At 49.1% G+C, this 23,842-nt stretch overlaps 2 protein-coding genes across 2 annotated transcripts in view; one reads left to right on the top strand and one right to left on the bottom strand.

Annotated features, from left to right (window-relative positions):
• FAM135B (family with sequence similarity 135 member B) overlaps positions 1–23,842 on the bottom strand; it is a 344,975-nt gene that overhangs the window by 176,394 nt on the left and 144,739 nt on the right. The window contains exon 2 of the mRNA XM_063921224.1: positions 6,557–6,652. Within this exon, the coding sequence (XP_063777294.1) occupies positions 6,557–6,633 (77 nt within the window). The 5' untranslated portion in view covers positions 6,634–6,652. The remainder of the gene's footprint in view (positions 1–6,556; positions 6,653–23,842) is intronic.
• On the top strand, positions 19,465–23,577 carry LOC134929548 (uncharacterized). Its single transcript, XM_063925142.1, has one exon. It carries the CDS (start codon positions 19,465–19,467, stop codon positions 23,575–23,577), a length of 4,113 nt encoding a protein of 1,370 aa, XP_063781212.1.

Below are 23,842 nucleotides of genomic sequence, written 5' to 3'. Positions count from 1 at the left end.
GTCCTCAGTCCGGCTCCTCACTCACCCAGCAGAGAGAGACAGGGAGGCAGCGTGCGGTGAGGACGCTGGAGGAGCGGTCCTGGCTGGGGACTGGCTGGCAGGATAACATGTGACCTGTCCGGCCGAGCTTCCTGGCTGGGGACTGGTTGGCAGGATAACAGGTGACCTGGGGGCACTGAGGGGTGAACAGGGCACTGAGGGGTGAGCAGCACACAGGATTCGGGAGAGGAGGGGGGGCGCGCGCACGCAAACACACATCAATCACAGGGCACTGAGGGGTTGAACAGCACACGGGACTCGGGGGGGGGGGGCGCACGCAAACAAACACACACACTTAAATCACAGCGCAGCGGGCGGCCCGCGAATCCCCGATGCCGGGAGCAAACAGTTTTTTTTGACAGTTGTGATGAACTGCAGCCGCTGCTGTCCGCTGCCTGAACCTTGGGGCCCCTAACAAGGGCGGGGCGGGTGTCCCCTTTGACCCCTCCTGTCGCCGGGCCTATAGCATTGTTTTTTTCCTACCTGGCCTCTGGCTTGTACAATCCGGGGCTGATGCTGCGCCCTCGTATTCACTTTTGGCGCCGAGGATGGGGGTGGAATGTAAGTATGAAAGGAGAGTGAGGAGCTGAGAGAGCAGCCCTTCCTCCCCATGTAGCCGGGCTGTCCCACACAGTCTGTATTATTGGGGGTCATTCCGAGTTGATCTCTAGCTGCCGTTGTTCGCAGCGCAGCGATCAGGCAAAAAAAATCGGCATTTATGCGTATGCACCACAATGCGCATGCGCGACATACAGGTACAAAGTCCTTTGTGGTTTTGCACAGGTTCTAGCGAAGCACGGCACAATGCAAGAAGATTGACAGGAAGAGGGCGTTTCTGGGTGTTAACTGACTGTTTTCTGGGAGTGTTTTGAAAAACGCAGGCGGGCCAGGGAAAACGCAGGTGTGGCTGGGCGAACACTGGGCGGGTGTGTAACATCAAAAGCCGTCCCACCAATGTTAGAATCAACGCACACGAAGAGTAACTACAGGGCTGGTCTTGTTCTGCACAAAATGTTTTTGCAAGCGCTCTGCTGCACAGGCGTTCGCACTTCTGCAAAGCGAAAATACACTCCCCAGGGGGGGGGGGGGCGACAATGTGTTTGCACGGCTGCTAAAAACTGCGAGAAAGCGATCAACTCGGAATGACCCCCATTGAGTATGTGGGGAGGAGCAGGGAGAGTGGCCCCTCCTCCCGCTGCAGCTGGGCTGTCCCACACAGTCTGTATTACTGAGTATGTGGGAGGAGCTGAGAGAGCGGCCCCTCCTCCCCCTGCAGCCGGGCTGTCCCACACAGTCTGTATTACTAAGTATGTGGGGAGGAGCAGGGAGAGCGGCCCCTACTCCCCCTGCAGCCGGGCTGTCCCACACAGTCTGTATTACTGAGTATGTGGGAGGAGCTGAGAGAGTGGCCCCTCCTCCCCCTGCAGCCGGGCTGTCCCACACAGTCTGTATTACTGAGTATGTGGGAGGAGCTGAGAGAGCGGCTCCTCCTCCCCCTGCAGCCGGGCTGTCCCACACAGTCTCTATTACTGAGTATGTGGGAGGAGCTGAGAGAGCGTCTCCTCCTCCTCCTGCAGCCGGGCTGTCCCAAACAGTCTGTATTACTGAGTATGTGGGGAGGAGCAGGGAGAGCGGCCCCTCCTCCTCCTGCAGCTGTGCTGTCTCACACAGTCTGTATTACTGAGTATGTGGGGAGGAGCAGGGAGAGCGGCCCCTCCTCCCCCTGCAGCCGGGCTGTCCCACACAGTCTGTATTACTGAGTATGTGGGAGGAGCTGAGAGAGCGGCCCCTCCTCCCCCTGCAGCCGGGCTGTCCCACACAGTCTGTATTACTGAGTATGTGGGAGGAGCTGAGAGAGCGTCTCCTCCTCCTCCTGCAGCCGGGCTGTCCCACACAGTCTGTATTACTGAGTATGTGGGGAGGAGCAGGGAGAGCGGCCCCTCCTCCCCCTGCAGCCGGGCTGTCCCACACAGTCTGTATTACTGAGTATGTGGGAGGAGCTGAGAGAGCGGCTCCTCCTCCCCCTGCAGCCGGGCTGTCCCACACAGTCTGTATTACTGAGTATGTGGGAGGAGCTGAGAGAGCGTCTCCTCCTCCTCCTGCAGCCGGGCTGTCCCACACAATCTGTATTACTATGTGGGGAGGAGCAGGGAGAGCGGCCCCTCCTCCCCCTGCAGCCGGGCTGTCCCACACAGTCTGTATTACTGAGTATGTGGGAGGAGGAGGAGCTGAGAGAGCGGCCCCTCCTCCCCCTGCAGCTGGGCTGTCCCACACAGTCTGTATTACTGAGTATGTGGGGAGGAGCAGGGAGAGCGGCCCCTCCTCCCCCTGCAGCCGGGCTGTCCCACACAGTCTGTATTACTGAGTATGTGGGAGGAGCTGAGAGAGCGGCTCCTCCTCTCCCTGCAGCCGGGCTGTCCCACGCAGTCTGTATTACTGAGTATGTGGGGAGGAGCAGGGAGAGCGGCCCCTCCTCCCCCTGCAGCCGGGCTGTCCCACACAGTCTGTATTACTGAGTATGTGGGAGGAGCTGAGAGAGCGGCTCCTCCTCTCCCTGCAGCCGGGCTGTCCCACACAGTCTGTATTACTGAGTATGTGGGGAGGAGCAGAGAGAGCGGCCCCTCCTCCCCCTGCAGCCAGGCTGTCCCACACAGTCTGTATTACTGAGTATGTGGGAGGAGCTGAGAGAGCGGCCCCTCCTCCCGCTGCAGCCGGGCTGTCCCACACAGTCTGTATTACTGAGTATGCGGGGAGGAGCTGAGAGAGCGGCCCCTCCTCCCCCTGCAGCCGGGCTTTCCCACACAGTCTGTATTACTGAGTATGTGGGGAGGAGCAGGGAGTGCGGCTCCTCCTCCCCCTGCAGCCGGGCGGTCCCACACAGTCTGTATTACTGAGTATGTGGGAGAAGCAGGGAGAGCGGCCCCTCCTCCCCCTGCAGCTGGGCTGTCCCACACAGTCTGTATTACTGAGTATGTGGGTGGAGCAGGGAGAGCAGCCCCTCCTCCCCCTGCAGCCGGGCTGTCCCGCACAGTCTGTATTACTGAGTATGTGGGGAGGAGCAGGGAGTGCGGCTCCTCCTCCCCCTGCAGCCGGGCTGTCCCACACAGTCTGTATTACTGAGTATGTGGGAGAAGCAGGGAGAGCGGCCCCTCCTCCCCCTGCAGCTGGGCTGTCCCACACAGTCTGTATTACTGAGTATGTGGGTGGAGCAGAGAGAGCAGCCCCTCCTTCCCCTGCAGCTGGGCTGTCCCGCACAGTCTGTATTACTGAGTATGTGGGGAGGAGCAGGGAGTGCGGCTCCTCCTCCCCCTGCAGCCGGGCTGTCCCACACAGTCTGTATTACTGAGTATGTGGGAGGAGCAGGGAGAGCAGCTCCTCCTCCCCCTGCAGCCGGGCTGTCCCACACAGTCTGTATTACTGAATATGTGGGGAGGAGCTGAGAGAGCAGCCCCTCCTCCCCCTGCAGCTGGGCTGTCCCGCACAGTCTGTATTACTGAGTATGTGGGAGGAGCAGGGAGAGTGGCCCCTCCTCCCCCTGCAGCCGGGCTGTCCCACACAGTCTGTATTACTGAGTATTTGGGAGGAGGAGGAGCTGAGAGAGCGGCCCCTCCTCCCCCTGCAGCCGGGCTGTCCCACACAGTCTGTATTACTGAGTATGTGGGAGGAGCAGGGAGAGCGGACCCTCCTCCCCCTGCAGCCGGGCTGTCCCACACAGTCTGTATTACTGAGTATGTGGGAGGAGGAGGAGCTGAGAGAGCGGCCCCTCCTCCCCCTGCAGCCGGGCTGTCCCACACAGTCTGTATTACTGAGTATGTGGGAGGAGGAGGAGGAGCTGAGAAAGCGACCCCTCCTCCCCCTGCAGCCGGGCTGTCCCACACAGTCTGTATTACTGAGTATGTGGGGAGGAGCAGGGAGAGCGGCCCCTCCTCCCGCTGCAGCTGGGCTGTCCCACACAGTCTGTATTACTGAATATGTGGGGAGGAGCTGAGAGAGCGGCCCCTCCTCCCCCTGCAGCTGGGCTGTCCCGCACAGTCTGTATTACTGAGTATGTGGGGAGGAGCAGGGAGAGCAGCCCCTCCTCCCCCTGAAGCCGGGCTGTCCCACACAGTCTGTATTACTGAGTATGTGGGAGGAGCAGGGAGAGCGGCTCCTCCTCCCCCTGCAGCCAGGCTGTCCCACACAGTCTGTATTACTGAGTATGTGGGAGGAGCAGGGAGAGCAGCCCCTCCTCCCCCTGCAGCCGGGCTGTCCCACACAGTCTGTATTACTGAATATGTGGGGAGGAGCTGAGAGAGCAGCCCCTCCTCCCCCTGCAGCCGGGCTGTCCCACACAGTCTGTATTACTGAGTATGAGGGAGGAGCAGGGAGAGTGGCTCCTCCTCCCCCTGCAGCCGGGCTGTCCCACACAGTCTGTATTACTGAGTATGTGGGAGGAGCTGAGAGAGTGGCTCCTCCTCCCCCTGCAGCCGGGCTGTCCCACACAGTCTGTATTACTGAGTATGTGGGAGGAGGAGGAGGAGCTGAGAGAGCGGCCCCTCCTCCCCCTGCAGCCGGGCTGTCCCACACAGTCTGTATTACTGAGTATGTGGGAGGAGGAGGAGCTGAAAGAGCGGCCCCTCCTCCTCCTGCAGCCGGACTGTCCCACACAGTCTGTATTACTGAGTATGTGGGGAGGAGCAGGGAGTGCGGCCCCTCCTCGCCCTCTGGCCAGGCTGTCCCACACAGTCTGTATTACTGAGTATGTGGGGAGGAGCAGGGAGTGCGGCCCCTCCTCCCCCTCTGGCCAGGCACTCAGCATCACATCGGCAGCAGCACAATATCTAAGAAGAGGAGGAGGAAGTATACGCAGGGACACTAAAATGTTTTGAGATTGGGGGCATACTAAAAATTTCATTTTGGCGCTCCTCCCCCCAGTGAAGGTGAGCAGCGCTTACCTCCAGGCGACTCTTGCTGTAAAATCAATGTGCTGCTGCTGCCTGTTCTGCCCCATGTCCTCCTAGCCGGCTCTTTACTGATGCATTACTGGGAGGAGGCGGGGATGTCCCAACAGGCTCAGCATGGCCACGCCTCCCTCCCAGTAATGCACCAGTGAAGAGCCGACTAGGAGGACATGGGGCAGAGCAGTCAGCGGCAGCACATTGATTTTTACAACAGGAGTCGCCCTTGGGGATCTGGGGGCAAGTGCTCCCCCTAACCCGCGCCTGCGACTCCTCTCATTTGCCCCTCCCCCCGCACCCCTCCCCCGTTCCGACGCCTATGGGTATACGAGAGGCGAGGGAAGGAGACCGTCCCTCCTCACACTTCACCTGCAGCATGGCACAGCCACAAAGTATGTGCTGGCGTGCTGCGCGATGTTACTGGCGGCCTGTGGAGAAGGTTCGGCAGCGTAATAATGGGGGTCATTTCGAGTTGATCGCTCACTAGCAATTTTTTGCAGCACCTCAATCAGATTGTCGCCACCTATGGGGGAGTGTATTTTTGCTTTGCAAGTGTGCGAACACTGTTGCAGCCGACAGCACAAAAAAGTTTTTTGCAGTTTCTGAGTAGCTCTGGACTTACGCAGCCGCTGCGATCACTTTAGTTTTTTTGGTCCCGGAATTGACGTCAGACACCCACCCTGCAAACGTCTGGACACGCCTGCGTTTTTGCAAACACTCCCAGAAAACGGTCAGTAGACACCCACAAACGCCCTCTTCCTGTCAATCACCTTGTGATCGGCTGTGCGAATGGATTCTTCGTACAATCCATCGCCCAGCACCGATCCTCTTTGTACCCGTACGACGCGCCTGCACATTGCGGTGCATACACATGCGCAGTTTTGCCGAGATGTAACCTGATCGCAGCGCTGCAAATAGTTGCTAGCGAGTGATCAACTCGGAATGACCCCCATTGAGTCAGTGTGACTCATTATGAAGCCAGCACAGCGTTGGGCCCCAGTGCAATGCACTGGTTGCACTGGCGCAAGTTCTGCCACTGCACACATGCATATACACACACACACACACACACATAACTTGCATATAGCAGGATGAGGAACGGCAGCATGCAGAAGTGAGGAATGACTAAGTCAGTGCCACTTATCTCCTCCATGTAACGGGTATACTGTGCAGTGATATCAGGTTCGCAGTGACACAGACGGGCAACGGTCAGCAGCATCACAACACAGGATGGGATGCACCCAGTGAGCATTCATTCTTCTTCATTGTCAGCCAATGAGGAAGGGGGTTTATCTCATTTACATACCCTGGGATAGTTGGTACTCTAGGCGTGGCTCAGTTCACCTAATAATCACCTGGAACGCAGGGTCATCCCCCAAAATAAAGATTATGCAGAAGATGGTTCTAAAAATATTACTCCCTCAAAAAAAAATTTAAGTAGAAAAAAAACATTATAATACTTCTGACCTGCTTTATACTTGTTCCAATATAACTATTGTACATGATAGTAAATGGCACAGCACAATGGGCTGTGATATGTGATACATTGAGCATGCCACCCTTAGCGCACAATTACTCACCCTCTCTGGAATAAGTCCACATTATGGAATTTATGCAGTTCCACCAAAAACTCTACTGTCCCTTGTACTGCAGACATGGTATTTTCAGGTCATCACCTAGACAGGGGAGAACACAGACATATGGCGTCTCCATTATTGATTCAATATAATCAGTTGACAATAATTGCTTTTATCATCATCAGTGGTTCCTATTATTTTTGGTAGGTAACATAAAACGGTCGGGCACCTACCACAAGTGGGGTTTTGCGCTGGACTGATGGAGATTTTGCATTTCCTTCTGTACTACACATGGCACATCTTTGTGACTTTTGCCACAATGCTTCCTCTGAACGCCATGACACAAAATGATGGCGGAATTTTGGATTACTAATACATTAACCAATTTGTTAAATGCTTCCTTCGAGCCAAATAACCGGGATCTATAATTTAGGAAATGCTCTAACTTGCAAATGAACAAAGGGTTTAAACACCCCTCATTGTTCCCGTCTTTAGAGTGACAATGGGAGATAGATTATTCATGGCAAGACTGTCAAACTAATTTTAAGTATCACTGTTTTAGCAATTAGGCACTATTAAGATTTCAATTGCAAATACATTTCGGCTGGGAATAAACAGGATGAGAAATGAATGACGGCTGATCTCTGGCTGCGCATTAAATGTTTGTTTTGGGTTTCATGATAGAAAGTAATCACTGGCGAATGATCGTGTGTGGAAAATACGAAGTGGGGGAAATTACACCAAACATGCAAACAGCTCATTAAAAGCAATGTGTGTTTTTCAGGCACAGTCCTCAATTCTTCTATCTTGCTGTTCTTTATCTCTGAAACGCACAATGGCCCTCATTCTGAACTGATTGCACGCAGCAACTTTTTGTTGCCCGTGCGATCAGGTAGACGCCACCTATGGGGGAGTGGATTTTTGCACAGCAAGGCTGCGATCGCTTGTGCAGCCGTGCTATGCAAAAAAAAAGTTTTGTGCACAAGAGGAGTAGGTCTGGACTTACTTACCTGGTGCGATCACTTCAGCGTCTCAGGTCCCGGAATTGACGTCAGACATCCGCCCACTAAACGCCTCGACACGCCTGTGTCCGGAAATCCACTCCCCGAAAACGGTCAGTTGATGCCCGGATCCGCCTTCCAGCTGTCAATCTTCTTGCGGTCGCCGCTGTGACCACTTTCTTTGTTGGAATCGTCGCTGCCTGGCGATGGCTGTCGCTGGGCAATGACGCACCTGCGCATTGCGGCCGCAGCGCATGCGCAGTTTCGACCCGCAAAAAAGTGCAGCGTGCGATCGGGTCAACCCCCAATATCGGCACTAATTCGACTGTTTAGTATTCAATAGTGGGCATTTTCTACAGTTTTTTTGCTCCGTTTTTGCCATGCCTTTTAGATTTTTTGGGGGTTGAATCGGCATGGGCGAAAGTGAACCAAGAAACTGTCAAAAACGCTGGCAAATTCACAAAACATGTTGATCGTGATGAATTCGCCAATCCATGTAGTTTTCACACGGGAGGATTATTCAACAAGTCGAAAAATCGGAACGGGCATTTAATAGGGTGAATGTGAATTCAACTTAAAAACAGGCGGAAAGTGACGTTTTTTCGACTAGTCAAAAAAATGCCACTAATTGAATACCCCCCTAGGTGTAATCCTATTCCGTTCCTACTAACTTCCTACTATCTACTGGGAGCAGACTACCTGGCTGTAAATGACAACACAAAAAAATATTTTTATCACAGCACACCCTTAATGCAGCTTTTTCCCTTATAGGTAGCCGTAAAAAAAAAAAAAAAAGTATATATATATATATATATATATATATATATATACACACACACACACACACAAGTAACAGCGGCACTAAAGTATGAAGAAACAGAAAAATAAAAAGTGTAAATCCAAATATATACAGTATGGAAGATCTTAAATATATATGAAGATACTTTATATCCGCATCTTTGTTATTCTTCCACTCTCTGTATCTAGATTATTATTTATTTTTAAGATCCTCCATTTATTTTATTCTTGTACTTTTTCACTTGTTTTATATAACTGGCTGTAATGTCAGGTACAACAGAACATCCCACAGGTGGATCCACTATACCACAGTGATTGGCATTGAAGACTAATGGGAATCTCAGTCCTCACTAGGGAAATCTCAGTCCTCACTAGGGAAACCTCAGTCCTCACTAGGGAAACCTCAGTCCTCATCAGAGAAATCTCAGTCCTCATCAGGGAAATCTCAGTCCTCACTAGGGAAACCTCAGTCCTCATCAGAGAAATCTCAGTCCTCATCAGTGAAATCTCAGTCCTCACTAGGGAAATCTCAGTCCTCATCAGGGAAATCTCAGTCCTCACTAGGGAAACCTCAGTCCTCACTAGGGAAACCTCAGTCCTCATCAGAGAAATCTCAGTCCTCATCAGGGAAATCTCAGTCCTCACTAGGGAAACCTCAGTCCTCATCAGAGAAATCTCAGTCCTCATCAGTGAAATCTCAGTCCTCATCAGGGAAATCTCAGTCCTCACTAGGGAAATCTCAGTCCTCATCAGGGAAATCTCAGTCCTCACTAGGGAAATCTCAGTCCTCACTAGGGAAACCTCAGTCCTCACTAGGCAAATCTCAGTCCTCACTAGGGAAATCTCAGTCCTCACAAAAAAAAGAATGTTGGACTTTTCAAGTCAGGAACTCATTAACTATGATAAATTGCTAAATCTCTCCCTATGGAACACAGCCTCAGTTGATCATTTCCTATACTCCTGAGCAAAACGGTGTCGGTGAATGGGCAAACCATACAGTGGTGGAGAAAGCAAGATGTATGCTAAGGTTAAATATATCTGCACTTAGGTGTCTACTGACCAACAGGAGCAAGCTGGACCCAGGCTGAGACAGATCTGGCAGCTCAAGTAGAATGTAGTGGTGTTCAGACGAGTAAGCTAAGGAACCCATGTTTCAGGCAGTGGCAAAAGGGCTAAGTCACTTAAAAAGAACCCAATGATGCTACAACATGCACTTCAATGTGCACTCACAGCCTGCAACAAAGCTCTTAGGTGAACGGACAGATTGCTGACAGTAGCTCCACTCTCATGGGTGGACAAGTGGGCCTCTTTTTTAGTCTCATGGGAACAATACCTCAAAAAGCATATTTATCAAAGTAACTTTGTGGGATGCCCAGAAAAAGTAACTATCTACAGGATGTATGAAACAGAAAATATCTCCAATGTCCTACCATTTTCTTTGGAGGCTGATAAATTGTGAAATTGACAAAGCTCCCAAAGGCGTAGTTTTCCAGTACCTAGCCCCGATTGCTAATGCCATTGTGCTACATTTTTCAGGAGAGGGTCAGAATGATCCCTTCCCTGGTAATCTATGCTTGCAACTGCATGGTGTGATGAGTCTGCACACTGAAGTTAAGTGATCGCGATAGCATTCAGTTTACTTTTTACACATTTTTTCCAGGTAGGCTTCATGCCCTATCCCAACATGGCCACTGAGATTTCTCCTCAGCATGTGCAGGGGCCATCTTGTCTTTACTGTCTGAGTCTGTGAAGAGTGACATGGTGGGATACAGAAGTCTCCTACTTAGCTCCTATAAGAAACGTGATTATTAAACCGCATTCCACGCAAGCTCTGCTCCTTCACAGTGTACATGTAACAGTGAGTACAGCTGGACCTATCTATCAATAAACCAACACCACTGGGTAAGTACTGTAACTGGGATGCTCACTGTGTGAGTCATCTACTGGTGAGTGCCTATATAACTCTGCAATATCAACACCTGCACACACATCATTCAACACCCTTGTCCTTATGTGTGATTGCTGGTATATTTTGCTGATCATTTCTTAATGCCTCAATATGCAGTGGTAAGAAGAGATCATTTTCCAAAAATTGGTAAATATGCCCCCAGATGTTTTCGGGTTCACTACGGCTGGCCGGCGGTCGGGCTCCCGGCGACCAGCATCCCGGCGCCGGGAGCCCGACCGCCGGCTTACCGACAGCTTGGCGAGCGCAAATGAGCCCCTTGCGGGCTCGCTGCGCTCGCCACGCTACGCGCGCCACACTATTTTATTCTCCCTCTATGGGGGTCGTGGACCCCCACGAGGGAAAATAATTGTCGGTATTCCGGCTGTCGGGCTCCCGGCGCCGGTATACTGAGCGCCGGGAGCCCGACCGCCGGCAAACAGAAGACCACCCGATGTTTTTAATCAATAACTTTCTTCTGTCTCATATTCCCTCTAATGCACTAGATAGAAAATATTCTAGTGAAGAATGTAACTGGCTTCAAATTGTAATTCTGGCCACAGACAATTATTCAGTAGAGAAGAAATTATATGATCCACTATAGAATGTCTATGCTAAATATAGAAAAGTGATTAATGACGCTTAAGTAGGGAGAAGTGGAAGACATTGGGTATCTGCAAATATTCAGTATATTCCAGAGGTTCTCAACTGTGGTCCTCAAGGCAACCCAACATTCCAGGTTTTTAGTTTATCCATGCTTGCCCACAGGTGACTTAATTAGCACCTCAGTCAATTTGATTTAACCATCTGTGCTGAGCCTGGGATATTCCTAAAACCTGGACCGTTTGGGGTCCCTTGAGGAACGCGTTTAAGAACCTCTGGTATAGGCAGTGTAAGATGGAAAGCAATGAGATGAACTTGTTTATTTTGCAAATGTTGGATGATACAATGGTTAGCCAAGCAAATCAGCTATTTTTGATCTACGGAAAGGTCAAAATGTAAATATCGATGCAACATGTAATTATTTCAGTCTATTTTAGAAATATGGTAGGCCACATAGAAATTTAATTTATTTGCCTTCTTCCATTATATTGTGGAATGTTATCCAAAATTTGGCACATACTGAACTGCAGGGTGATATCATGTAGACTTTCACACAGAAGACCATGTATTTGAAAAAATGCCCATAACCAAATTATAGAACTTCTTCCAGAAACAGGTTAAATCAGAAATAAAACTCAGAAACAATAGAAGTCCATTGTTTGTCACGCAGGTGAAGAAGTAACAAGGATCCTAAACGAGAGTTATGGGAAATCTTATTACAGTATGTGCATATTTTCATCAGGCAAAACCAAATTTAGTGACATCCTTCCGGACCTGCTCATTAACAATTCAAGAATAAAATCTTTGGTCTTTTTAAGCCAAGATGCTGAATCAAATGTTATAGCTTCCAAAAAATGATGTAGAGGATTTTTAATTTAAAAAACAAACAAAAAAAACTTGACACTGTAAGGATTTATTTTGTTAGGATAGTAAAGCTGCTGAGATCTTTATGGCTTGCTCCACGTCAAATCATCCTCTTGGCCTACAGTTCTGCAGAAACTGTCCTACTTTAAGTTTTCAGAACCTCCCAATCCTCTAACCTTTATTGTCTCTTTGCCACCTTCTTCTCTATCTTTTTCCCTCTCGCCGAGTTCCACCTCACTTGGCCTACTTACCTTTTGTCCAATCATTAGTTTTCTATCCCTACATCTTCCTCTAATTGCAAGCCTCCCAGGCTACTGTATCTGCCACTGTTTGCCAAGAATATATCCTTTCATCTCCTTACCTTATATACTTTTTGACACTGATGATACGCAAATTTCACTCTCTTCCCGATACCCCCTCTGTTCTCTCCCATACTACAGTATCAGGTTTCTATTGGCCATCTTGTCATGGATGATCTATTTCTTTCTGAAACTTAGAATCTCTAAAACTGAGCTCATTGTCTGTCTCCCCTCCAAGGGTCTCCCTTCTCTCTTCCTCTCTGTCAGCAATGCTCTCCTCTTCTTTGTCTGCAAATACGCTGTCTGGTGGCATCACTCTGGGGGCATTCCCTGTATTCCCGGAGATGCTGTTCTGCCTCCTGGAGACTGGTCTTCCTGTGACAGTAGCTGAGTCCTGCAGGAAAATGTCCCATTGCAGCACCCGGCTACTGTCACTGCGGGGGAACCGTAACTTTGGTGTCACCCCCTCCAAGGGTGAGACCTGGATGCAGCCTACACCCCCCGCACCCCATTGTGACTCCACTCTCTCCTCAACCACCCTTTCACCTTCGTAATATTCACAGAGTCAGTCCTTTTCTAATCCTGGAAATCACTAAAACTATCATCCATTTCCTTATTATTTCTCATCTTGATTGCTGGAACCTACCCTCTCCCACCCCTGCCTTGCCCCTTTTCAATCCATTCTCAACTCTGCTGACCACTTTATTTCCCTCTCTTGCCATTCCACAAGTGCTGCCCTTGTGCCACTTACTCCACTGGCTCAGAACTCTATCCAGAAGCAAAGTGTAATTGAATATCTCACACCTACAAAGCCATCAACCCCTCACCCGCAACCCTACATCAACACCCTCATCTCCGCACACACTCCCTCCTGGTCACTCCGCCCTAAACTGCCTCCTAACTCATCTTCACTCGAACCTACCACCCCTTCTCCTAGCTCTCCAGGCTCTCCTGCAACCCACAGCCCTGCCACCCTCACCCACCTTGTGTCTGATCATAATCCCTAGAGAATGTAAGCTCTGTATGCTCTGACTACCAGGTCCCTCTCTTATTGGGTAATTTGTGCATTGTTGTTATAGTATAGCTATGTACACACCCGTTCCCAAGCACTGTGTGACCAGTGGCACCGCCAAGGGCACAATGGTAGCACCTTTGTCCATCCCGGCTCACTGCTCCCTGTGCTTGTGGGTTGCTGGAGGGGTACACTATATAGGCACAGGGCACATCCTTAGAATGCGCCTGGCACCTATCTTCTTGCTCCCAGCCTCCTCTTCTGAGGTGTCACAATAGCACATGCCCCGGTGGTGGGGAAGGAGTTGCTGGGATTTGTCCAGGGTAGAGAAGTAACCAGGTGAGTTACTATGTACAGTATATACAGTATGTTAATTTCTGGGCTTAATTGGTCCCCATGTACCTTTGTAAAGTTCCACTGATGTTCTATCCCCTATATACCGCCCTATGGAATTCTTGTGGCACTATACCAATAATCAATAATAATGATATGTGTAAAATACTACTTGGCGGTGCGTCAACTGGCAGTCATGTGACCGACGACGGAATCCCAACACCACTTGGAATGCCAGTGCCAGAACACTGACTGCCAACATTCCGAAGATAAGTAGCTGGGTGACAGTTAGGGCTCGGGAAAGGGGGTGGTGTTAGGGGTAAGGCACTGGAGGGGGGGGGGGGTTAGCCATAGCTGCCGTCCCCCCCCCACCCGCTCTGAGTCTTAGCCCTATCTGCCACCCCCACTATCTTAGCCCTAGCCGCCACCCCAGGGGAGGGGTAAAATAATAGCTCCATTCGCTGTCGGCATTGTTTGTCAGTTTACCGGTGTCGTCATGTGACCACCAGCATCCTGACTGCCGGCCTCCTGTATCACACCCGTTATTTGCAGCTACAGTGGGCTAATAACTTGTGCTGTAATAAAAAAAAAACGTTGTGTCCATCTGCACTGTACAGGTGGTATAATGTCTGAGCACTAGGACAAAACGCACTGAGTGGATCACCTTGATTGTGCACTATTTGCAGTAGCAAACGCAGGATATCTAGAGGGGGGTTTCCAAGTGCAATCCACAGTCTCCCGCTGTATGGGACTTTGCAGAGTCTAGGGGAGCAGTAGAAGAACATGGTAACGACCCCGGACATTATTGTATACATAGGTCTTTTTATACACTGGATAGTGTATGGAATGCAGTATTAATAATTAACACTATAGATGGTCAATAGTATAGGAAAGATATTTAACTAATTTAAATAAAATAAGTGGTCAGGAAAAGGTTAAACATCCCATAATCTCCTATATAATAGCCCTATTCTGTGACTTTCTGATTCATTTGCTAACGCTGGGCGGAGTCACATAGGTGGGCGGAGTCACATAGCTGCCCGGACTGGCCTATGTAGTCTGCCCTAATATACAGGAGACAGGAGAAAGCCATAGGAGATCCATGTAATCTATATCTATGCAATACCTGACACTGTACTCTGGACGAGATTGTGCAGAGACAACTGCACCACATCAAGCGTCCGTCGCGGCTCCGCCCCCCCAGGCCAGCCATTGGTGCCCACTCCAAACCAGCCCGCCCCCCCCTCGCCAGACATTGGTAAGAAACTACACTCCGCCCCCCCATCGAACTATGCTCTTCCCCTCCGCAATCCCTGACACTGGACTCTGGCTGCGATTGGGCAGATCAACCCTCCGTCGCGGCTCCCATTGGTGCACACTCCCAAGCGAACCGCCCCATTGGTGCACACTCCGCTCCGCTCCGCCCCCATGCAGCCCGTCCAATCACCGTTGCTGTCACCCCAGCCAGCCAATCACCGTTGCGCAAAACGTCACCCGTAGCCTCCGCTCCGCGCGTCTCAAGATCCCTGCAGCCGCTTACCCGTCACGTCATGAGTGCCGGCTCCCTGTTGCTGCCGGGATCACTGATGCGCCGGTCCCTGCTGTGAATCCTCCACACTGCCGCCACCCCCGCTGTTACTCTTCATGCTGCAGTTGGCGGCTTCCCGCAACGAAGTGTGTGTTACTACAGGTAACAGATGTGGCATACAAATAGTACATTTAAAAGTGTAACATGTACTGTAAGTACATAGAAAAGGCAATAAAAATCAAAGTAAAAATAAAATCTGTAAAAAATATTTTCTATGCTGCCTGTATACTGTACTTTTACATTGTACATTATTTCTCTGACACTGTGGTACCAAAAACTGTTTTTACTGATATTTTATTTTTAATGATTTTTATTCCCTTTTCTATGTACTTAAAAATTTTCCAAATGACCCAAGGTTGTACAGATTTTTCACATCCCACAATCCCACACTTCAGTAGGGAGCGCAGAACACAATACCCAACCGCATACAGAGCGCCTATAGTAACTGTGTGCACCTTGCTGGACACTATCCTATACCTCCACACAGACTCACTGCCTCCTGCATGTTTGTATGTCAGCTATCCACCCCTACCTGCCCCTAACGCACTCCTTGCCCCAGCTGCTATCTACCCTTAACCCCTCCCTGACCTAAACCCCCACCTTGCCCTAGAACTGCCCCAACTGCTATATGTCCCTACCACCAGCACTACCTGCCCCTAAACCTCCCCTTGCCCACACCCCCATTGTTTTCCCAGCTTCTATCTATACTTATTTCCTTCCGACCACCAGCACTGACTGCTCCTAACCCCCTCCTTACCTCAGTACTGCCCCACCTGATATCTAAACTTATCCCCCCTTCCTACCCCAACTGCCACTTGCCCTTACCCCCTCTCCTTCTATCCCCTCCCTGCCCAAACTGCTACCTGCCTTAACTACCATCTCAACACCAACTGCTGCCTGCCCTTAACCCCCTTTCCACCATATGTTACCTGCACGCAACACTGCCCAAGCTACCACCTGATCCCAGCACTTTCCCCAACTGCTGCCTCCCGCCACCTTTCCCCCTGCCTGTACGTGTTGGCTATGTCAGATAAAGGCAAAGTCATTCTAAGCATTATTTGTACTGGAGAATGAGTGTGACTTCATAGGTAAGGCATGTGTGGTGGTCGTCTGATGCTATATGGGAATCTCAAAACCAGTTTTTTAAAGTGAGGGGTCCCAGGGACCCACAATTTTTTTCGCAAATCGCGATCACTGCGGCCCCTCTAAAATACATTGCTAACAACTCCCCCCGTCTAGCCCCCCGGCACACTCCACCCACCATCGGACAGCTGCCGCCAGGACGCCCTCTGATTGACAGCCTGTCCAGCTGCCACTGGAATGCCGGTGACAGCCCGTATGCGCCGTCAAGCCTCCCACTGAGCCACACCAGGTAAGGGGTCTCATACCCGCGCCAGCATGTTAGCGCCCCATCTCGACCCCGGCCCCCTCCATTGCTTACAACTCCATCCACAGACCGACCCATTCAGCTGACACTTTAGTTATTGCCTCCTGCTGAGTCCCCGCTCACACACAGAGACGTTGCCAAACACTAAAATAAGTTGCCCGTGCCCTCCCTACCCTGCACCCTTACGCCAACATCCCTATCCACAACCTATTGCTTACGGCTCCATCGAGGGGCCGCCCCCCCACCCCAAGCCATTACACACATAGCGCCACCCAGCTGCCACTGTATTAATTGACTCCTGCTGGGTGCCCACTCACCCAAGAAGATGCTGCCGGAGACTGTATTACATAAATACTATACCTACCTCCGCCCCTACAACACCCGCAGCCCCTCAAGACCCCCTCCCCCATCCACCCCAACCCCGCCACAACCCATGTAACCCCACTCCCTCATCCACACCGGACACTACCGGACCACAACACTGGACGCAACACACCCGACCCTTCCCCACCTGCAACACCACCGGAACCACTCCCACATGTGCAAATGCCCTGCACCTGCTCATCCCCCACCTCCTGCACCTGCAACGCTACCCAAAACCCAACACCACCACGTACCCTCCCCCTGTCCCCCAAACCACCCACACCAACTCCCAACCCCCTCTCACTTCCACACAGGACCACACATCTGTCCGCATTGCGACTGCGCCAAGTACATTTGCAATGTAGTTAGGTATTTTACTCACGGCATTACAAGGTTTTTTCTTCGTTCTGGTGATCGGACTGTGATTGACAGGAAGTGGGTGTTTCTGGCTGGAAAGTGCCCGTTTTATGGGTGTGTGCAAAAAAACGCTACCGTTTCTGGAAAAAACACGGGACTGGCTGAAGAAACGGAGGAGTGTCTGGCCGAACGCTGGGTGTGTTTGTGACGTGAAACCAGGAACGACAAGCACTGAACTGATCGCAGATGCCGAGTAAGTGTGGAGCTACTCAGAAACCGGTAAGAAGTGTCTATTCGCAATTTGGCTAATCTTTCGTTCCCAATTTTACTATACTAAGATTCACTCCCAGTAGGTGGCGGCTTAGCATGTGCAAACCTGCTAAAAGCACCTTGCGTGCGAACAACTCAGAATGAGGGCCCCTGTGCACTCTCCCTCACGCTCCTGTTCTCGGTGCTACTTCCTGCGTCCCACCCACATATGTGACAACTGCAGCCGCAACGTTTGGTAGTACTGTTGTGCTCTCCCCACCTCCACTCTTCCTCGCGTGGCAGCCAGCCAAAAGAGGCAGCCAAGAAATTCCTGTTTGTCCCTAGATCACAGATAAATCCATGTTATATAGGGACCAGTGCCTAGCAGGTACTTTGTTAGCAAACGGCCAAAACTTTCTGCACTGCAGGTGGGGCAGATGTAACATGTGCAGGGCCAGATACATTTCGGGACAGATACATTTCGGTGGGGTATATTCAACATTAAATCTACATTGCAGTGTCAATAGACTGCAAACACTATTTAGCCTGCATACAAAAAATATTACCCAACCAAATCAAACTCCTTCTGCACATGTTACATCTACCCCGCCCCCCCCCCCCCCCCCACACACACACACACACACACACACACACCACCCCCGCGGTGCACATGGTTTAGTCCATCTACTAACAAAGTTGCTGCTACGGTCAACTCTAAATTACCCCCTAAATTTCCACCCCACTGCAAATCCACATTCTTTGCCTACCACCCTGCTGTTCTCTACATTCCCTCTTTAGGCCCTTAATATCTCTACATTCACTACCAACCACAAGCATTTTTTCTTTTTCCCCTGTAACGCACGCCATCTCTCTATCCCAGGGGTTCTCAAACTAAGTCCTCAGGGGCGCACACAGTGCATGTTTTGCAGGTAACCCAGCAAGTGCACAGGTGTATTAATTACTCACACACACATTCTAAAAAGTACACAGGTGGACCAAATTATTTCACTTCTGATTCTGTCAGGAGACCTGCAAAACATGCACTGTGTGCGCCCCTGAGGACCGAGTTTAAGAACCCCTACACTATCCCCTCCATATCTCTCTGGGTATTTCTATAGCATCCCTACCACCCTATGTTTCACTATTTCCATTCTACAAACCTGGGTATCTCGATCCTTTCTCAACCACCCTCACCCTGTCTACCGCCTTCGCTCTTCCAAAGTCTGACGTCCATTATGGTCCCAAACAGGCTAAAGTCATCGCAGCGGATAACTAAGTCCTCGCCTAATGAAAAACTGCAGCAGATCGTTTAGGACAGCTTGGATGTACATGCCATTGCACACTTCCAAACCACAAATACAAACCCCTGTAGTCGACAACTAACCAAACACAAGACTGCCAACACCAGCTAGCGATCAATGAACTGTGACCCCCACAGTTAATCAACATAACTTACCTCCATTTGTCTACGTTCGCTACAAATTCAAAAAAAAAAAAAAATTATCCCAAATAACATTGCCCTTTCAAAATAAACAGATCACAATGGATTTAGACGAAGACCCCGCCGTCAGAAAACGCCGGAAAAACAAAGAACGGCAGGCAAGATGGTTAGCTAAGCAAAGCCAAGGGTCGCTAGACAGAATGCGAACTGCAAATGCAGAATCTCTGCTACGTAGACGCGAACAAGAAACAGTGGAGCAAGCTAAAGTGCGTCGCTCTGCAAATACTAAATCTCAGCAAGGCCGACTACAACGCCAAACACTGGAGAATTCCACACTACAAAGAGCTGCCCATGCACAGTGTCAACAACGTCAATGTCGTAACGAATCATCTTCTGAAGCTCAAGCACGTCGCACTAAACAAGTACTAACTCACCAACATAGACTCCAACAAGAAACTTTTCAACAATCCAAAGCGCGTCGAGCTGCACATGCCAAGTCTCAACAACGCAGACTCAATCGAGAAACATCACAGCAAACTACAGCCAGACGTTTGGCAGATGCAGAACACCATCGCATAGTTCAAAAGCAAAAAACTCACATGCTCACGGATGTGGTCATCCATTTACAGGAACAGCAAGTCAAGCCACACAGTTGTGGTCCTTTTAACATCATGTGCCAGTTCTGTGGGTCCAGAAATTTTATTGATGAACGTCCTACCGATGGTAAATTTACCAGCTGCTGCCGCAAGGGCAAAGTTAAGTTACCAAAGCCACATGACATCAATGGACAACAGTTGAACTATCCAGAATTTCTACGCAAGTTGCTCTCGGACACCACTCACCCCAACCGCATTCATTTCCGTGACAACATAAGATCTTACAACAGTGCTCTTTCATTTGCTTCAATGGGAGCTAACATTGTCACAATGCCAGGAAGAGGTCCATACGTTTTCAAAGTTCACGGACAAACATATCATCGCACTTCACACCTACAGCCTATAAATAATGAACCACCACAGTTTGCTCAGCTGTACGTTCTTGACAGCACACAAGCGGCCACCATTCGGGAAGATAATGCGGCCAACTCTGAGTGTCGGCGAGAAATAATGGACCAAATCGACCGATTCTTTCGTCAACACAATCGACTTGCACATAGCTATCAGCTTATTTGCGAAGTTGAAAGACGAGAAGTTCACCTGGCAGCTCAAAAAGGAGAACAAGTTCCGCAAATTAGCATGGCGCTAAGACGTGATCGACAATCAGATCAACGACGATACAACAAACCAACCTCCAATGAAATCGCAATGGTCTTCGTGAATGAAGATGGTGAGCCACCGTTCCAACGAGACATCAGAATCTACCCCAAAAATCCACATGATCCAAAACAGACATTTATCAATATCCACATTCTAAGCCCAAACATGGATCCAATGACATATGCACTTCTTTTCCCATATGGCGAAGCAGGCTGGCAAAGCAATTGGCAATGTGATTCTTACAATGAAGCCAAGCTAAATCGCGTTCGCAACTATGTGACCATGTTGCAGTACAAGGCCGCCTTAACAGCCATTCGAGATGATTTCAGTCCCATCATGGCCGCAGGCAAGTTGACTCAACAGTGGTTAGTAGATTCATATCTTCAAGTCGAGGCTAATAGATTAAACTACATTCGACAAAATCAGCAACGCCTTCGAGCAGAACAGTATCAGGGACTTGCTGACCACGTCGCAAACATGGCAGTTAATTTGAACATGCCAGCTGGTGTGTCCGTTATTCTACCTTCAAGCTTCGAAGGATCACCAAGACAGATGCGCGAACGTTGCTGTGATGCAATGTCAATATTTGCAAAGTGGGGAGCGCCAGATGTTTTCATTACATTCACCGCTAATCCAACTTGGCCTGAAATCATTGAGAACTTAAGGCCTGGCGAACAAAATTCTGATCGACCAGATTTAGTTGCACGCGTTTTCAAACTAAAGCTTAATTCTCTGATGGATGATCTCACCAAACATGGCTTATTTGGTCAGGCCAAAGCTTTTGTCTATACTATAGAGTTCCAGAAAAGAGGACTACCACATGCTCACATACTGGTCTCACTGCGAACAGAAGACAAGTTTACCACTGTTGAACAAATCAATAAATTTGTGTCAGCCGAAATTCCAACAGAAGATAACCCTCGGTTGCGCAACATCATCACACGATGTATGATGCATGGTCCATGCGGCGCTAACAATCCACACGCACCCTGCATGCAAGACGGAAAATGTACGAAGCAATTTCCTAAACCATTTAATGAAGAAACCATTCTAAACATTAATGCATATCCTGTGTACCGTCGTCGCCCTCAAGAACAAGTACACGTTAGAGGCGTACTTATGTCCAACCAAAATGTCGTCCCATACAATCCATACTTGGCACTCAAGTACAACGCTCACATAAACGTGGAAGTCTGCACATCACTTGCAGCAATTAAGTACATCTACAAGTACATTTTCAAAGGCTTTGATTGCGCAAACGTTGCCATAACAACAAACGGACAGCCAGAGCTACGCTACAACGAAATCTCACAATTCATTGACTGCCGGTATGTCAGCCCACCAGAGGCAATTTGGCGTTTAAGAGAATCGCTAATGCACGATCGTTCACACGCCGTAATAAGACTTCCTGTACATCTACCTAACCAGCAGACCATCATCTTTGAACAAGGAAATGAAAACGAAGCACTCCTTGCAGCACAAACTGGTCGCACTAAACTAGAATCATGGTTTGACCTCAACTCTAATAATCCACAAGCACAACAATGGCTGTACTCTGAAATACCACAACACTACGTTTATACGCATGGCAATTGGCAGGAACGACAGCGAGGGGGTGAAAACATTGTGGCACGCCTGTATACCGTCAGTCTCAAAAATGAAGAACGCTTCTACCTACGGATTTTGCTTCTACATGTTCACGGTGCCATCAGTTTCCACTCATTGAGAACTGTAAATGGTGTCCTGTATGACACCTTTAAAGCAGCGGCTTTCGCTCATGGACTTCTCGAATCAGACGATGAATGGGATCACTGTCTAACAGATGCAGCCACGTACCTCATGGGCAAACAGTTACGCGAAATGTTTGCATACATCTGTTGCTTTTGTCAGCCAGCGAAACCACTTACATTATGGGAAAATCACGTAACCAATTTAACTCTCGACTTTATGCAACACAATCCAGAACACATTGCACAAAATCATTCCCTCCATGAAGTTAACACAATTCTAAAACAACATGGTTTATCCTGTGCAGTGCTTGGCTTACCAATTCCAACAGGAAATGCCCCAAAAGAAGAGCAATATAATCACGTTGAAGAGGCACAGCAGGCTAATAAACGCATTTCAATGCTTAATGAACGCCAGTTATATGCTTTCAACAGGATTGTCATGCCAGTGGATAATAAAAATGTGCACAGCCAATGCTTTTATCTTGACGGACCCGGTGGATCCGGAAAAACATTCCTCTACACCACACTCATTGCGTACATCCGAGGACAATCAAAAATTGTACTCCCATTTGCAACAACCGGAATTGCTGCCACATTGCTAAAAGGAGGACGCACTGTTCACAGCGGATTTAAGCTTCCTGTGCCACTACTTGATACATCTGTTTCTTCCATGAGACTCACGTCACCAGAGGCAGAAGTATTACGGCAAGCTGCCCTCATCATTATTGATGAGATTACAATGCTTCCAAAACATGGACTTCGATGCATCGACAAGCTACTTCGTGAGATCATGAACATAGACACACCATTTGGAAATAAGACTGTTGTAGTAGGAGGTGATTTTAGACAAACACTTCCAGTTGTCACAAGAGGAACACAAACTGATATTCTCGAATGCTGCATCAAAGCAAGTCCACTGTGGAAAAATTTCACTCATCTCACTCTTACTACAAACATGCGCAGTAAAGGACAAGACCAACACAACGAATGGCTTTTACAAGTTGGAATGGGCAACGTGCCAACAATTTCAGACATCTCCAACAATAACATCATTCAAATTCCCCAATATATGGTCACCATGGACGATCTTATTACAACTATTTTTAACAATGTCCAACACATGTCAGTGGATGACCTTTCAACACGAGTCATTGTTGCACCCACAAACGCACACACACTCGATATGAACCGCAAAATTATAGCACTAATGGCTGGAAATCCAACTATTTATTACAGCGCAGACTCTGTTGTCAGCGAAGATCCCAACGACACTTTAAACTTCCCCCTTGAATTTCTTCATGACCAAACACCATCAGGAATGCCTCCACATGTCCTGCTCTTAAAAAAAGGCGTCATTATCATGCTTCTCCGCAACCTTAACCCAAAAAAGGGCTTGTGTAACGGGACACGATTAATTGTAGAAAACCTGGAACGTCACTTCATAAAGAGCAGAATTATATCAGAGTGCAACCAAGGCGACATTGTGTTTATTCCCCGAATTGATTTTGCTCCAAATGATACCACATTGCCATTTATACTGCGCCGTAGACAGTTTCCAGTTATTCCAGCGTACACAATAACAATCAACAAATCCCAGGGACAAACTTTCGATCACGTTGGAATTCATCTGCCAACATCAGTGTTCTCACATGGCCAACTTTACGTTGCTTTATCTAGATCACGGAAAAAAGATCAAGTCAAAGTCTGTATTACACCAAACGAACACCAAGGGCAGCTGCTTTGTGACGAACGACACTTCACTAGAAATGTTGTTTTCAAAGAAGTTTTTGATATGTAAAAATGTACTTTCTTTGTTTGAGCCAAAATAAAGTGTAACCAAACATACATTTTCTGCCAAAATTCTGTTCGCATAACATATTAACACACTATTTCATTCATCCTCCCCTGCATCCACTCTTTACGCTGTCACAAAGGCCTACGCCCTCTTAACCATCGCACACCCTTTCCACCTAAAATATGTAACCACTAACAACATTAGGCTTAAAGGTAATACTCCATACCGTACAAATATTTGCCAGTTAAAGGACATACAAAGGTTGCAG

Source organism: Pseudophryne corroboree, chromosome 5 (genome assembly GCF_028390025.1).
Source record: "Pseudophryne corroboree isolate aPseCor3 chromosome 5, aPseCor3.hap2, whole genome shotgun sequence".
NCBI classification, from domain to species: Eukaryota; Metazoa; Chordata; class Amphibia; order Anura; family Myobatrachidae; genus Pseudophryne; species Pseudophryne corroboree.
The sequence above is the reverse complement of the archived record's forward strand: the minus strand, read 5'-3'. Positions and strand labels throughout refer to the sequence as shown.